The 17,234-nt window shown below is 44.9% G+C and overlaps 1 protein-coding gene across 1 annotated transcript in view; it reads right to left on the minus strand.

Moving 5' to 3' along the window:
- Positions 1 to 9,305: 9,305 nt before the first annotated feature.
- Positions 9,306 to 17,234, minus strand: part of VPS8 (VPS8, CORVET complex subunit) — a 120,764-nt gene continuing 112,835 nt past the window's right edge. The window contains exons 45-46 of the mRNA XM_015426819.1: positions 11,620 to 11,700; positions 9,306 to 10,843 (exon numbers count right to left, since the gene is read on the minus strand). Coding sequence (XP_015282305.1) covers positions 10,694 to 10,843; positions 11,620 to 11,700 — 231 coding nt within the window. The 3' untranslated portion in view covers positions 9,306 to 10,693. The remainder of the gene's footprint in view (positions 10,844 to 11,619; positions 11,701 to 17,234) is intronic.

The following is a 17,234-nucleotide window of genomic DNA, read 5'->3' on the forward strand; positions in this document are numbered from 1 at the left end:
CTGAGCCACTGAATATTACTGCTTTAGGCATAAACAAACACTGACTCTGACTTAAATTGTATTTGTATTTATGAATGCACTCTAATTCTAATTTCCAATTTTGCAGTAGTTTAACCATTGCCAATCTTGAATTTGAAAGTAACAGTCAACTATTGTCCATACAATATTTAAAAGCAGTGGTTGAACTTATCTTGGGTTTTTCTTGTTAAATCTGCATATGAAGGTATCAAGTCAAACGATCTATGATGATCAGTTGGAAATAAAAAGAGCAGCAAGGGGTATCCTGTGCCTTTTGGTGTAGTGGTTAAGTGTGCGGACTCTAATCTGGGAGAAGCGGGTTTGATTCCCCACTCCTCCACTTGCACCTGGCTGGATGACCTTGGATAAGCCGTAGTTCTGATAAGAGCAGTTTCTGTCAAGAGCTCTCTCAGCCCCACCTACCTCACAGGGTGTCTGTTGTGGGGAGGGAAAGGAGTTTGTAAGCTGCTCTGAGACACCTTTGGGTAGTGAAGGGCAGGGTATAAATCCAATCTCTTCTTCTTCTTCTTCTTCTTTAATGGGTATGCAGAAGGTGGAATTGTGGTGGGTGCAGTTGCTTTCACCCTTGTGTAAGAAGCTTCATCTAACCAGAAATCTGTGTTCTGCTCAGCTGTTAGAGAAATTGCTGTTCCCCTGTTGCATCTCACACTGTTTCTTTAAAAAATTAAACATATACTAAGGAAGTGGTGATGATGCCCCTCTTACAGCCCCCCCCCTATAGCTCAAGATCCAATCTGCTTATGAACCAGTTGAAAATGGTCTAGGCCACCAAGGAGCTGTGCACCAAGGCCTCAAACAGAACAGATGGCTTTCCCAGTACTGCTACCTGTGATGGCTATAGGATGGATCCTTGGATATTCTGAATGCACAAGCACGTTCTCTAGCATTGATCTATGTCCCCTCTTTATGGGGAGAAATACACATTGTCAGTGTCATTTACTTAAGTGCCATTACCTACAATCTGTCATATAACTGGACGAATTAACAAGTATCAGCAGCTCAGATTCTGATGAGAAGAAACTCTGGATTGTGGTAGAGAATGTATTACCCAATTCCTAAAAAGAATCTTGATTAACAACACACATATGGAGTTCTGGGATGGAGTTCAACCTCTTCTTTATGCACATTTAAAAGCTGGTAGCTACAAAATGCTGACTGATATGTGGTATTTCAACAAATTCTTCAGTTTGCTTCAAACTGCAGGGAAAGGAAGTACTAGGTTCCTAATGCAGACACATACAAACTACTGAAAGAGCATTGTGCTACCGCCCTTAGAGGGCTGTTGGGTTTTTTTTTTAATCTAAAAACTCTTTGAACTCTTCCTAATCAGATTTCCTGAGCTCTCAACTGTGCATTAGCATACAGCATTCCCTTACCCTAAATATGAAGTGACCTTGCTCCAGCATGGCAATTATCAAAAGATCTTGGTCAGCTTTGTAAAGTTATTCTTATCCATAGAACTGTCTCCTTTCCTCTTCCTCTCCCTAATGGAACAAGACACTCAGATGAGTTTTTTGCTTATTATCCTGCTTTTTAAAAGGAAAAGGAAAAAAGAACGGTACACATTAAACAAAGATGAACGTTAACATTTGGCTTTTCCATATAATAAAGACATGTTCAAAGGAGCCTGTCCTATACAATCATAGTTCCCTTACCAGTGTTAAGCTGAAAGGTGTGCTCTCTCCCTCTCCCTTCTATGAGTTCCTTGGCAGGTTTTATTAGGAATACACTTGTCACTGTATCTCACAAATAATATTTAAGAAAGTAAAAGAAGACTGCTAGAAGAAGTTGGAAAAAAGATAGTATAGGAGGAACATGAGAAACATGCATTATTTAATGAATGTAGAGCCCAGATTACTCTCCCATTCAATCAAAACTAATAAAGCATTTCCAATATACTCTAGCCAGAAAGTAGTCAAAATCAAGAATTCTGAATGACTCTAAGCAGGGGCTGAAGGTACAAATGCAATTACAGACAGAGTTTGAGTTCTCCAAGCAGAAATACAGAATCATTGTGGAACTTGTATACGTAAAGAATTTTTGACAATTATCAGTCAGTACATAAAATGATAGGGTACAGTTTACTTGCACTACATTAACGCACCGGCCAGTAGCTTGCTGTCCCTGCTGGAGGCTGTATCAGGCTGGGCGCTGGAGCACCCAAGGCTTTTAGTCTTGGGTGACTTCAACGTCCATGCTGATGATGCGACCTCTAGCCGGGCTACGGACCTAGTGACATCCATGGTATCGCTGGGACTCTCCCAATGTGTATCGGCCCCTACGCATCAGGCAGGGTACATGCTCGATTTAATCTTCACGACAGGGATTACAGTGGACCGGATCACTGCGAAAGCAGTGCCATGGTCGGACCACTATGCCCTGAAGGCCTGTGTGAATGTCCCGCCCCAACCCTGTATAGGCGGCGAACGGATTTTAGCTCGCTCGCAGAGCCAAATGGACCCAGTGCGGCTTCAACTGGCCCTGCGGGATCCGATGCCCCCTGGTGGTTCGTTAGATGAGCTTGTGGGTGACTGGCATAGTCGACTTTCCACGGCCATCGACGTGATCGCTCCCTGGCGCCCTCGCTCTAGGCTGGCCCCCTGGTACACCCAGGGGTTGGCGGCTGATGAAGCAAGAGCTAAGACGGCTAGAGAGATGGTGGCGCCGAGCCCGTGACGAAGCTACAAGAACATCCTATAGGACGTTTATGAGATCCTATGAGATGGCAGTCAAGGCTGCGAAGAGGGATTTCTACGCAGCCAGGGTTGCGTCCGCTAGCTCTCGCCCAGCCCAATTATTTAGAACAATTCGGGCTTTGACGGCTCTGCCACAGGGCAGACAAAACAGTAGGGAATTGGATATTGGCTGTGAGGCTTTTGTGAGCTGTTTTGCGGATAAAGTCTTGTCGCTCCGCCGCGACCTCCCCGCTACAGTTAATACAGTTAGCAAACTTGAGGCTCCTTGCGCATCTTTGACTCCGGATTTAGAATGTTTCGACCAGCTCAGCCTGGAGGAAGTCAACAGGTTGCTTGTTGTATCTATGCATCCAACCACGTGCGGCCTTGATCCGTGCCCCTCCTGGCTCATTAAAGCGGGCCACGAGGGGTTTTGAGGTGCCTTGAGGGAGATTATTAACAAGTCCCTCCTGGAGGGCTGGTTCCCTGAGGCACTCAAGGAAGCGATGGTACGCCCTCTCCTGAAAAAACCAACTTTGGACCCAGCTGAATTGGCCAACTATTGGCCGGTGTCCAATTTGCCCTATTTGGGCAAATTGATTGAGAGGGCGGTGGTGACGCAGCTACAGGGCTTCCTGGATGACGCTTCCATCCTTGACCCATTCCAGTCAGGTTTTCCCCCGGGGCATGGGACGGAGACTGCTGGTTGCCCTTACTGATGACCTCCGTAGGTATCTGAATCGAGGCGGCGTTGTTGCTGTTAGATCTGTCGGCCGCATTTGATACGGTCGACCATCAGCTGCTGTCCCACCGCCTTGCCGACGCGGGGATTCAGGGGCTCGCCCTTCAATGGCTTGCCTCGTTTCTCCAAGGTCGGGGACAGAGGGTTGTGCTAGGGGAACGGCAATCCCAGAGGCACCCGCTTGAATGTGGGGTGCCCCAGGGGGTGGTACTTTCCCCGATGCTGTTTAACATATATATCCGCCCCCTCGCCCAGATTGCCTGGTGGTATGGGCTGGGATTTCATCAATATGCATATGACACCCAGCTCTATTTGATGTTGGGCGGCCAGTCGGACTCCAACCCAGAAGATCTGAACCAGGCACTACAAGCTGTGGCTGGGTGGCTCAGACTGAGCAGGCTGAAATTAAACCCGGCAAAGACGGAGGTCCTGTGCTTGAGTTGGACCGAACCGAGGCTGGGGTTTCCGCTCCCGACCTTCGATGGGGCACCTTTGGTGCCAGCTTCGGAGGTTAGGAGCTTGGGAGTGCTCCTGGACCCCACCTTAACGATGGAGGCCCAGGTGGCAGCCACTGCCAGATCAGGCAGTTGGTTCCTTTCCTCGACCGCAACGACCTAGCTACAGTGATCCATGCAACAGTCACCTCGAGGCTAGACTACTGTAACGCTCTCTACATGGGGCTGCCTCTGTTGCAAATCCGGAAGCTGCAGCTGGTGCAGAATGCTGCAGCTAGGTTGTTGGTTGGCGCCCCTAGGTGGGAGCACACCCGACCTATGCTGAAAGCACTGCACTGGCTCCCTATAGCATACCGGATTCGCTTCAAAGTGCTGGTGCTTACCTTTAAAGCCCTACATGGCCTGGATCCGACATACCTGTGGGACCGCACTTCCCCACATATTCCCCAAAGAGCACTTTGGTTGGGGTCACAACACCGGCTGGTGACCCCGGGCCCTAAGGAGGCCAAGTTTGTTGCAACAAGGGCCAGGTCCTTTTCAGTGGCGGCTCCTATCTGGTGGAACGAGCTCCTGGAGGAGATCAGGGCCCTGCAGGATATTTTGCAGTTCCGCAGGGCCATTAAGACGGAGCTCTTCCGCCAGGTGTATGAGTAGGAGCTGCCATTGCCACTGCCATTACCATCACCGTTCTCCAGAGAGTGTTACCGCCAGAAGACCATGTGACATCTAAGCGGGGCCCGAGTCTTCCCCTCTGCTATGCAAAATGTGGAGTTTTTTCTTTCCTCTCTCTCTTGCATCCGGATGGAAGTGAATTCTTAAATTGTTTTTATGCATTTTATATATTGTAACTTACATGCACTTTGTGCTTGTGTAAGCCGCCCTGAGCCCGCTTGCGGGAAAGGCGGGGTATAAATGTAATGAAAATAAATAAATAAATAAATAAATAAAATACATTCTAACACAACCATCCAGCTCTATACTAAGGCTCAGGGGCAGACAACGGGAAAGATATCCTAAAAACTAGTCCTGATGGAAGTCATGAGAAGGGTGACATGATCTAGCCTTGATTATCTAGTTTGGCTACTAAGAAAGATAATCAGCATATCTACTGGATTGCCTCTCCTAGTATATCCCCCAAAGAGCACTTCGCTCAGGAGAGAAGAATTTACTGGTGATCCCTGGCCCCAAAAGTATCCAACTGTCCTCAACCAGACCCAGGGTCTTCTCGGTTCCAGCGCCTACTTGGTGGAACTCCCTGCCCAATGGCATCAGGGCCCTGTGGGACTTTATGCAACCCCACATGGCCTATAAGACAGAAATGTTTCACCAAGCTTATGGTTGAGGATAGCAACGGGTTCCATCTAGCCTGGTTCCTCCTTCCTCCTCCCCTCATTGGGAAAGGACATTAAGCAGTATATTTATGTGCTATCTGTAATTTTTTTTGCTGAAAAGTTTAGGTTGTTTTAACTGTTTTTAAATTTGTATATTGGAAATATTGTCCCCTGCCCTGAGCCCTGTTGCACAGGGGAGGGCAAGTTATAAATCAACAAATAAATAAATCTGAAGCCTAAGCTTTCACCACTTCTCTCAAGGAACTCTCTTCACCACTAAATTACAAAGGACTCTGAAAGAGCATTTTATATCCATCTATTTATTCCCATGACCCTCCTTATCTTACACCCAAATTTGCTCCCTGCTAGCTCTTGCCCTCTAGCCTCTCCTACAGCCAAGGCTGCCTCCACCGTCCAACTATCCTTCCTCATACCTAATCCTGTCCTCTGTCCAGTCCCTTCATCCCTCCTTCCTGGATTCCATTTTCCAAGGTTGGATAAGAGACAACTACTTCATTATATATAATCTCTCTCTCTCTCTCTCTCTCTCTCTCTCTCTCTCTCTCTCTCTCTCTCACACACACACACACACACACTCCTTAATATCTTGTGTTTACTCACTCTGACACACACACTCTTCATAAAGGTAAAGGTAAAGGTTCCCTTGCTCGCAAGCCAGTCGAGTCCGACTCTAGGGTTGCGGTGCTCATCTCCATTTCAAAGCCGAAGAGCCAGCGCTGTCCAAAGACGTTTCCGTGGTCATGTGGCCGGCATGACTAAACTCTTCATAAAGGACACATAAAACCACTACATTCTTGGTCAGCAGCTAGCTTTCTTGAAGGGCACTTGAAGACGCAAGCAAAGGAAGGAGGACAAGCATCTCAACCACCAGTCCCTAAAGCAGCTTGCCAGCAAGTAGAAGCCACATCCTTTATATTCCTTTGACCTCTAGGTCAGCAACTGAAGGACTGACTTGTGCTTCTTTGGGTGGCGGCAGCGGCCAGGGCACCATTTGTTGACAGCTATGCTGCACAATCCCCAAACAGGAGCTACATATTCAGACCTCGGCAGCTACTTGTAGTGCAGCAGCTTGGGTGTGAATGCTTAGCTGACTGAAAGTGTGAATAAAATTCTCTGTTGTAGGTCACATTCATGTTAGTGTGGAGCAGTTTTTGATTCAATTCTGAATTACCACATTATTAAAAGGTATTTCCTTATTGGGGGAAAAATTAATGGTAACTTGGATGCTAGTGACCCTGCTCCATCCATACTAAATGCAAGAAAATCTCAGGCAAATCTAAGGGAGATCAAGACTGCAGAAGGGTTCTATTCATACATATATTTTGCATTTTGGTACAGGAAGAATTATATATTTATAGTATGATTAAAGGGACTTTTGTTCTTGTTGCTGTTAGCAACAACATTTTAAGTTGGAAGATCTAAATGGCACCTAAGCCCCAGTCTGAAACCCAGTCTTAATACATGGGAAGAGGTCAAAGATATTTTAAATAAAGTTGTCTGTGTGTACTTTTTTCTCTGTCTGGCCAATCCAAAAACATACCTGTAGACTAGAAAGTGGATGATTAACTTACAGCCATAGGTGCTTCCACAGATTTTTTACATGAGAGTGGTTCTGTGGGAATAATCGCCTTGTTCATGTAATTCTAAGAACACAGAAGGTCAGGGGGTTGGAGCAAATAAATCATTTAAGGAGATTAACAGTGCAATCCTAAACAGAGTTATACCCTTCTAAGCCCATTGACTTCAATGAACTTAGAAGGGTATAACTCTGCCCAAGATTGCACTGTAAAGTTCTGAAATACACATCCTTATGGAAAGAAGTTAAACTATTCAGATGTTCACTGAAAATTGAACAGTAAACCATTTGCTTAGGAGTGGGTGCCAAGAATTCTAAAGTCACGAGCTGGGGATTTATTTATTTACTAGGAATAAGGCACGTTGTGGAAATAAATACAACGAGCTCTAGAAAGAGGCTCTGGGAGAGTGCCCCAGCCTTGGTCACTCAGCGTCAATTTGCTGTGGTGACGTCAGCAGGCTATAATGACACAGAGTCCACCATTTTCTCCAGGGGAACTGATCTCTGCCATCTGAAGAGCAGTTGTAATTCTGTGTGATCTCCATCCCTCCCCTGGAGATTGGCAGCAATTGTTCCCCATGAGGGAATGGCTGGTGTGGTGGAGTCTATGGCATTGTACCTGTCTGAGGTCCCACCCCTCCTCAAACCTCACCCTCTCCAGGATCCACCCCTCAAATCTCCAGGAATTTCCCAACCTGGAGTTGGCAACCCTATCTCCCTCCCAGCCAACCGTCAACCTACTGCCCCCTGGCTTCAGCTTTCCATCTCCCCCCCCCTAGAGAGAGCAGTCGTAATTCTGAGTGCTCTCCAGCCCCCACCTGGAGATTGGCAACAATGGTTCCCCATGAGGGAATGGCTGGTTTGGAGGGTGATGTCTATGGCATTGTACCTATCTAAGGTCCCACCCCTCCTTAAACCTCACCCTCTCCAGGCTCTAGCCCTCAAATCTCCAGGAATTTCCCACCTGGAGTTGGCAACCCTATCAGGACTGGCCCCAATGAGTTTTCTCCTAAAGGCCAAAATAGGTGTAGAAAGGGCCTTTTACTGACAGAACCTGGTTGCCTGGCAACAGGCACAAAAAGAGAAAGTACAGTTGCCAGCTCTGATTAGGGAAATACCTGGAGATTTGGGGGGTGGATCCTATGGAAGGCAGCATTGGGTGTGTGTGGAAGGACTCAGCAGGGGATAATGTCATAGGGTCTACCCTCCAAAGCAGCCATTTTCTCCAGGGGAACTGATCTCTGTCATCTGGAGATCAATTGTAACAGCAGGAGATCTCCAGGTCCCACCTGGAGACTGGCAACCCATTAGGAAAGTCAGCCACACAGCAGGGAGTTGAAGAGAATGGTTTGATAGTCGCTGGCCCACCTCATTAGCCAGCCAGCCATGGTGGAGCCAAAAAGGAGAGAGCCGTTTTAAGTTTATTCTGAGAGGAAAGTGGCGAAGCTGGCAGTGGGTGGGGGAGGGGGTTATGCTGAAAGTGCTTTGGTTTTTTACTGACAAACGTTGGTTGCCTACCAACAGGCACTGAGGGGACAGTTAGTCACAGTTAGTCCCACACAGGAGCCAAGAGGTGTCTTCCTCAGGAGAGAGTCTGGCTTTCCAGGAGCTGCAGCCAAGGGTGTAGACTTTCCAATTTCCCGGGGGGGGCTGGGGCTGGGCCAGAGGCATTGCTTTGCTAGGAGCAAGGGTGGCTCCCGGGGGAGGCTGAGCAGCTTCCTGAAAATTTCGGCGGGGGCTGAAGGCCCGCCGCCCCCACGAAGATTACGCCTATGGCTGCAGCTCGTTTCCTCTAAGCCAGACCCTCCCTGGTGCTGCCGCTGCAGCTGAAGGAAAGCGGGGGAGCCTTTGAAAGGCACTGGGCAGCCTTCTCTGTGGTACATCCCGTTGAGCTATCGCCCTGACAAAGCGCCGGCCTTGTGGCCAAGGGAGGGGTTGCGAGGGGCCGCGAAGGTGAGTGCTTCCCCTACTTGCTGCCACTCACTAGGTGTGCCTCCTTCTCCCCTGTGGAGGGGTTGCTGCTCCAGCAGCGGAGCGTCCATCCCCTTTGCCGGCTCCCTCCAGACTGAGAGCAAGACGCTGGCTGCCGGCTCTGTGGGCGGGGCCAAGCCAACGCAGCGAAGCAATGCAGCCAGGGGATTGGAAGTCCACGAGGCTGGCAGCCTAGCGGGCCAAAGGCTGTGGGACCGTGTCCAGGAGTCACACCAAAACAGCTTTATTATATAGGAGAGATTTTGGTCTTTCACATTACTTTGTTTAATACAGGGAACACAGAACCAAGTTTTTGAAAGTTTCCCTGCCACACTCCTGTCATGTTAATGCTGAATTAATGAAAAACAAACAATAAATCATAGGCACTTACGGTAGCAGAAAGGGAGCTGGAGGCTGAGGTATGTAAAGTTGTGTTCCAGGACAAGAAGTTGCCAGGTTCAGCTGCTACTACAAGGAACCGGTGAATGGGTCAGAGTGTGCCAGGGTTGGGAAGAGTCTCAGTGGCCAGACCACTCACAATGAAAAGGAGTGCTAAATGATAAGAGATCAGGGAATATGACGCACACTGTCATCAGCTCTTCGTGCAAGTTGCTGTAGCAGATCATGTGAAAAACTGTTGGCCTTGATACAGCCCTTGAGCTCTACTTGTTCTCTTTACTGGCAGATTTCATAAAACCAGGAAGCCTCCTCAACAGGCAGTGGACAATTGCCAGCTGGGGTTTTTTGGAGATGTTAAGGACATTAGGATGCTTTTGAGAGGCTTGTGCTTTTATTGTTTAGAAACAGGAGGTATTCACCTTCAATCATACTAAAACACATTCTTCCAGCAAGCTCTTGTTGATGTTCAGCACAGGGCAAAAAAAAATCCACTGATATCCCTTTGATTTCCCCCCCCTTTTATTTAGTACAGAGTTAATTATAAACAGGACGGGTTAGGGTAGGAGACAATGAACAAGGATGTCCTTCCCATGCAGCTCAATGCCTCAGCAGCAGCCATCATAATGATGAATGTGCCGTTTTCTTTTGCTCTGCTAGAAACAGTGAGGGATCTGTGCAAATGCTGGCACACCAGTAGTGCAGACCTCAGAACACACACAAGCTGGCACCAAGTATTTGCCTCCCTCAAGCTGGCTGAATGGTATATTGCAATATGCTTTGTTTACAGAATTTCTGGTTAATGATGCTAATGAGCAATGCTTTCCTGAAGAAGCATCTGCATTTAGCCCATCAGAAGAGGCCAGTGTTTGTCAGAGTGGTTGAACTCAGAGGAGGAACATGACAGACATTAATTTTGCAAAAGTTGTTGCAAACAGGGTGCCCCTGGAGGCTGGGTTCTGCCTTCAATCAGCTGCCACTGTGAAGTTCGGACTATGGAGTTCCACAGCTTCTTCTAAATTTAAACAAGGTATTGGGGGAAGTTTGTAAATTTTCATATTTGGAAGAGGAGCATTCATTCTTTTCCCCTTTGTTCTGTTCTCTACGGGAATAAGCTCCAATTGTTTGAATAATCTCTAGCTGTAGACACTCCATCCCTGAGGCTTAGTGCAGCTGCTTCAAGTACTGTTGTGTTTGGCTCCTGTAATGAACAGCATAGGGTCGACAAAGCAGTTTATAGCTTACAGTTCAAACCACTGGGAAAAAACAAAGATCCAAAGACATTTCTTGCTATTCCTTCTGCTTTGTCAAGCAAGTCACAAGGGGAAAAACAGATGATCCTTACAAAGACTCAGCATTCTTGCAGCCTCCAATCTGTATCATACAGAGTGATCTGAGTTAGTTCCATCAGTAGGGATGTGGTACTGAAGTGCTATCAGGTACCTCTCACATTGCTTTACTGCTGCTCTGGAATGCTAGCAAACAGATTACTCATCCAGAACGGGAGGAGGAGTGAGGTGAAGCTGGAAAGTCTCATTCTGGAAGACACTGTTCAGAGCAGGATCACCCTGGGAGACCTGGAGGAGTCCGTGTTTTTCGCCACCACGATCTCGAGAGAGTTCAGTCAGAAGAGCCAACTACAAAATAAAAGACACTATTTGGTACTTCATCGCTAATGTAGTTCACGTTGGAACCTATAGATGAGCAAGATGATATAATCACTTCAAGCGTTAAACTGTTGTAAGGGGCACTCAACAATCTATTTGCTTAAAGGGAATATGATGAATAGCACAAGTAGCTAAGTCAAGGCTATAGCCACCACTGGCTGCAACCTAATACCTGGAAGCAACCTGATTATTTCACAAGGGTTACAAAATTTCCAAATTATGGGACAGATCCATTCTGCCAACAATAGCACTTTCCCTGTAGTGTAAGGAAAGCACTGCCATTAGCAGGACAAATTCTCAGTGACCAAATGCTAAAGAAAAATGTGGGTTACAAAATTTCCAAATTATGGGACAGATCCATTCTGCCAACAATAGCACTTTCCCTGTAGTGTAAGGAAAGCACTGCCATTAGGACAAATTCTCAGTGACCAAATGCTGAAGAAAAATGTGGGTGAAAGGCTCTTAGGTGGCACGTTGACTCTGCCCACCTCCTTTTACTGAATAATACACATCTAAGGATCATTATCTTGGCAACATGAAAACAAATTTTCAAGAATTATAATGGACATGGGTACTTCCACAGATGTGTGAAAGGACAGCCTCTGAAGAGAAGTCTCTTCTTCCCTATGTAAATACAGTGACAGCTGTCATACTTGTGGTATTTTAAACACTGTTGACATGATGAATACAAACAAAGCTTGCTCCCAGCTTTACTCTGTTAAACACAAGACTTAAAATTATGTTACCCTCGATGTCCCTCGATATAGACGACAGAGCTGGTCAAAAGCTTGTGCTTGCTGGGGATCCAACAGGGACTCTGAACTAGTCTGAGGAACAAAATGTCAGTGTTACCAACACAAAGAATGCACATCAGCTAAGGTTTTTATACCCCAAAGTTTTATTAAAAGCTCCTGAAGAAGTAGTCAAAATTAATAGGACTAGAAAAATACATTTAGTGGAAAGAAGCTACAGATATGCTGATATTGTGGGGGAGATGTAATGCCTCCCGTATCTGAAGCACTACTATGACAAGAATTTTCCACAAAGCCAGGTAATATGGGTGACTACCAAGCTTCCAGTCTGAGGAAGAAATGGAGGGTCATAAGCAGGGGGGGGGGGGGGGGGGGGGGGGTTGACAAGGGTAAACCCCCCCCCCATGAATATGCTCAGAGAGAGAGAGAGGGGTGGCCTCACCAGGTCTTTCTGCTTCCACAGCTGGCTTCTCAAACTTTGAGAAGCTGGCTGCAGAAACAGGAAGACTCAGCGAGGCCACCCCTCTCCCTCCCTTCCTGCTTGACCGTGGTTGTCACGTGGCCTTACCAGGTCGTCAGGCTGTGTGGCAGTTGTCCCTCTCCCTTCCCTCCAATGGGAGCCTGAGCCATGGGGGGACGAACTCAAGTCCCTCTGTGGCCCAGGCTGCCATTGGAGTGAGTGAGCTGCTGTGCTGATAGAGCTGCCTTCCCCAATTTGCCCCCCAACCCAAAAATTCTGGCTATGGGGCTGCTCATAAGCCATTTTGCCATGTCACACCCAGATGTTACCTAATACCATCTCTCAACAAGACTTTGGATATAACACACTCATATACATTATGTGTTTTTTTATTTATTTAAAATATCAAGGCAGCTGGCAATATTTAAAATAATTTCACATAAAAGTTATTATAAAACAACTAAAATAATAAACAGGTACCTAGGGCTGTAGAGCCCACTGTGGCTCAGTATGGAACCAAATATGCCTCTTTTCTAGAAAATGAAATCTTTCAGTAAAACTTTTGAATGTGCAGGTGGGATACTAGAATAACAGGGAGTGGCCAAGAAAAGATTTTTATGGGACTAAAGGGCTAATTAGAGATGGTTTCCATAAATAGGAAATGATAGAGATGAACAAGAGATGGTTTCCATAAAAAGGAAATGACAGAGTTGCCAGTAATCCAAGAGCGACCACTTATGACAGTACCAAAAACATTGCTCAGGGTGCTCCTGTATATATTATTAGACCTTGTGTGCGCCACTTCCTAATCACAAAATCCAGTGTTTGGGCTGCAGAAACTTTATGGATTATTAACCAACATGTCAATTATCAGTAATGTTAGTTTGTATGTTTTCAGTTGTGCATATGGCCTTTTTATATTGGTTCTTTGTTGATCTCTTGAATTTTAAAGTAGCTTGGCTCTTTAAGTATAAAAGGCTGTTGACCTCTGCACTGGAGTATAAAAGACACACACTTTTTCCATTCTGGTCTGAAGGCCTTACACAAAAGAAATCTTAAGTCTGGTAAGGTGTGTAGGAATAGCATTTATCACATGTCCTGGGGAAGGGAATGCCACAATTTACATTTTTCACTTTTCATCTATTCGCTATCTTTCTGTGAGAAAAGTCAATATTACTCCCATTCAGACATAGGGAGTGGTCTAAGGAAATCCAATTTGCCCAGCACAGCTCATTGAGCCTACAGTTTGGGTAAAGTTTAATCCAGACCCATTTTAACACCCTCTCTATTGAGAGGAGATGAATGGAGCGTAATGACAGGATCTCAGTTATTTACTCTTAGCATTCCACAATTAAGGAGGATACATTTACACATCCAAACAAATGTTGACCATATCAACTTAGCTTATTATTCGTTGACGCATAAAGGTTTCAAATATAAATATCGAGCATTTGCAGACGATGTAATGTTTATTGTGGAAAACCCAAAAGAAGAATTACCATTACTATTGCAAAAGATACAAGACTTTGGAGAACTGGCCGGATTTTATGTGAATAAGAATAAAACAAAACTTATTTGTAAGAATATGACCAAACAGAATCAAGTGGAGCTACAAGACCTGGTACAATGTGAAGTAGTTAAGAAAACGAAATACTTAGGAACTGAGTTAACGGCAAGAAACATAGACTTATATAAAAATAACTATGAGAAATTATGGGCTAAGTTAACTCAAGACTTTAAGAAATGGGATACCATGAATCTATCTTTGATGGGAAGAATCTCAGTTATTAAAATGAATGTCCTACCACGTCTGATGTTCCTGTTCCAAACAATACCAATATTAAACAAAACAGATTTGCTGATGAAATGGCAACAAGAGTTATCAAAGTTTGTCTGGGCAGGCAAAAAACCGAGGATCAAAATGAAAATACTTTGTGACGCGAAAGAAAGAGGAGGACTGCAGCTACCAAATCTTAGACTATATTATGAAGCGGTCTGTCTAACCTGGATGGAACAATGGGTGAAGCTTGAGAATGATAAGCTATTGGGGTTGGAGGGGCATGACTGTAGGTTTGGTTGGCATGCATATTTATGGTATGATAAGATAAAAATGGATAGCTTTTTTAAACTTCACTTGGTAAGAAAAGCATTGTTTGTGGTATGGACAAGATATAAAAAATATTTTAGGGATGTAAGACCATTGTGGATTGTACCAGTAGAAGTATTAACATCGTACTCAAGACAGCGAGACAAGGATTGGTTGCCATACAGAGACTTAATTAAAAAAGAGGGAACAGAATGGGTAATGAAAAAGCAGAATGAAATTCAGTATGAACATGAATGGTTGAAATATATGCAGATTTATGATCTCTTCAGATCGGATAAAAAAAATTATGGTTTTAGAGAAGAAAAAAATGAAATGGAAAATATTTGGGAAAGTGGAGAGGGGAAAAAAAATCTCTAAAATGTATAAACTGTTGTTGAAATGGTATACTGAAGATGAAATTGTTAAAGAGCAAATGTTAAAGTGGGCAATAAATATGAATAGGGAAGTGACTATTGAAACTTGGGAATATTTGTGGAAAAACTCTATTAAGATATCGACTTGTACCAATGTCAGAGAGAACTGCTTTAAAATGATGTACAGGTGGTACATGACTCCGAAGAAAATTGCAAATATGAATCAGAATATGTCAAACAAATGTTGGAAATGTAAGAGTCATGAGGGCTCATTTTACCATATGTGGTGGACTTGTGAAAAAGCTGCAGACTTTTGGACAAAAGTCCACAATGAAATGCAAAAAATATTGAAATGCTCTTTTAAAAAAGCACCCGAAATTCTGCTTTTGGGTCTTAAAATAGAAGAAGTGAACACGACTAAAAAGACTTTACTTTGGTACTTAATAACAACAGCGAGAATGTTGTATGCACAATTTTGGAAAACAGAGAAAGTACCAGAGATTGAAGATTGGAAACAAAAAGTTCTGTTCATGGCTGAAATGGACAAAATCACAAAAAAGTTGAACGGCAAAGAAGACAACGTATTTTTTGAAGAATGGAATGACTTTAAAATTTATCTGGAAAAGAACTGGGATGTGAAACAAAATTTAATATGTTTAGATCAATATTAGGCTAAATGATGTTATCTTAAAACTGTAATGATAAGAAAAATGATATAATTGATGATATATAATAATGTGGAGGGTAAGGGGGAAGCATTGCGGGAAGCCATAGGAGGGAGGGGAGGAAATGCATATAGGTGAATAATGGAAAATTGGAAATGGTTAACTGTAAAACTCTTATGGAAAATAATAAAAATTTGTTTACTAAAAAAAAACTTAGCTTATTATTCGTGTTTGAACATAAGAACATAAGAACATAAGAGATGCCAATGTTGGATCAGGCCAAAGGCCCATCCAGTCCAACACTCTGTATCCCACAGTGGCCAGAAATACCAGTGCCATCAGGAGGTCCACCAGTGGGGCCAGGACATTAGAAGCCCTCCCACTGTTGACCCCCCCCAAGCACCAAGATGACAGAGCATCACTTGCCCCAGAGTCCCTATCTATACCTTGTGGCTAATAGCCACTGATGGACCTCTGCTCCATATGCTTATCTAATTCCCTTTTGAAGCCGTCCATGCTTGTAGCTGCCACCACTTCCTGTTTGGACTTTGTATCTGTTAAAACATCTTCATTATGTTGTATGCTAATTTGCTGTTCACCATCTGCCTATATGTATGGACTGTTAACTTCCATTTCAATGTATTTGAGGAAGTGTGCTTTCACACGAACGCTCATACCCTGAATAAAACTTTGTTGGTTTTAAAGGTGCCACTGGACTCAGCCTTTGTTCTATTGCTTCAGATCAACACAGCTGCCCACCTGGATCCTCCCTCTCTCTTAGATTACAATGGTCTGTTCTGAAGCTTGTGTTATATTGCTCAACATCCTTCAGGGAAGATAACCCTGTGTCAAGAACTCATCAAGGTTCTAGACACAGCTTCACCATAGCCCCCCCACCACCACCAGGGGAGACCTGGCATCTCTGCCATAGACAACAAGAACTGTACTCTAGATTCTGGCTAGAGGGCTTCTCTTCTCACATTTCATTCCATCATCCATTTCTCACATTTTTCATTATAAAGATTTACAGTAAAATAATATTGCTGAAGGGAGGGAGAGAGAGCGCATGTGCATGTCTGCATATTGCAATTCACTCCTGAAATAGGCAAGTTTTCAAATTACTGAACTGAAGATAATGGCTACAGATCTACTGAGGCTCTGTGACTAGTGCCCTTTCTTCACAGGCCTGCCACAGACACACAGGGAAATGGAAAAAAAACAAGGGCACAATGGTAATTTGTTCGTATCCAAAGACCGGGGGGGGCACGGGGGGGGAGAATACGATAACTGTTCTCCTCTGCTGTTTCTTCACTTGTATGTAACTATCAATCAGATCGTTCTTGGGGCTGATGACCTGATATATTGCAGGCAATTTTTCCTGTTGTCATGGAAACAAGTGCTGCAGGGCACTTTCCCCTTTAACTAAAGGAAAGCTTTTTATTCCATGCTGTAGGGAATCTTTTAGCAAAACTGATGTTTGTGCCACTGTACTGAGTATAAATGCCCCACCTTGCATATGTGGTCTAACTACATTAGAACGCAGTTTTTGATTCACACCTCAGAAGCTGGTCAACTCTGAGTCATAACTCTGAGGGTGGCGCTGGGAGAGACAGTGTCCCCAAGGTACCCACTAGTATGTGGGGTTCCTCAGGGGGCACTTCTCTCCCTGATGTAATTTAACATCTACATGTGTCCCCTCATCCAGCTGGCATGGAGCTTCAGGCTGGGATGTCATTAGTACACTGATGACACCCAGCTATTTCTGTGGATGGGTGGCCGATTGAACACCGTTCCCATGAACTTGGTCAAGGGATTGGAGGCCGTGGTGAGGTTGCCAACCCCTGACTCTTGATGGAGTGCCCCTAACACCGGCATTGACCATCAGGAGTCTGGGCATGACTCTGGATGCCTCCTTATCAATGGGGGCCCAGGTCACAAAGGTTGCCAGGCTGGCATTTCTCCAACTGTGCCAGGTTGGGCAACTGGCTCTCTACCTGTCTCGTTCTGACCTAGCCACGGTAATC

The sequence above is a fragment of the Gekko japonicus genome, unplaced genomic scaffold (assembly GCF_001447785.1).
Source record: "Gekko japonicus isolate JY-2015 unplaced genomic scaffold, Gekko_japonicus_V1.1 scaffold14, whole genome shotgun sequence".
Classification (NCBI taxonomy): Eukaryota; Metazoa; Chordata; class Lepidosauria; order Squamata; family Gekkonidae; genus Gekko; species Gekko japonicus.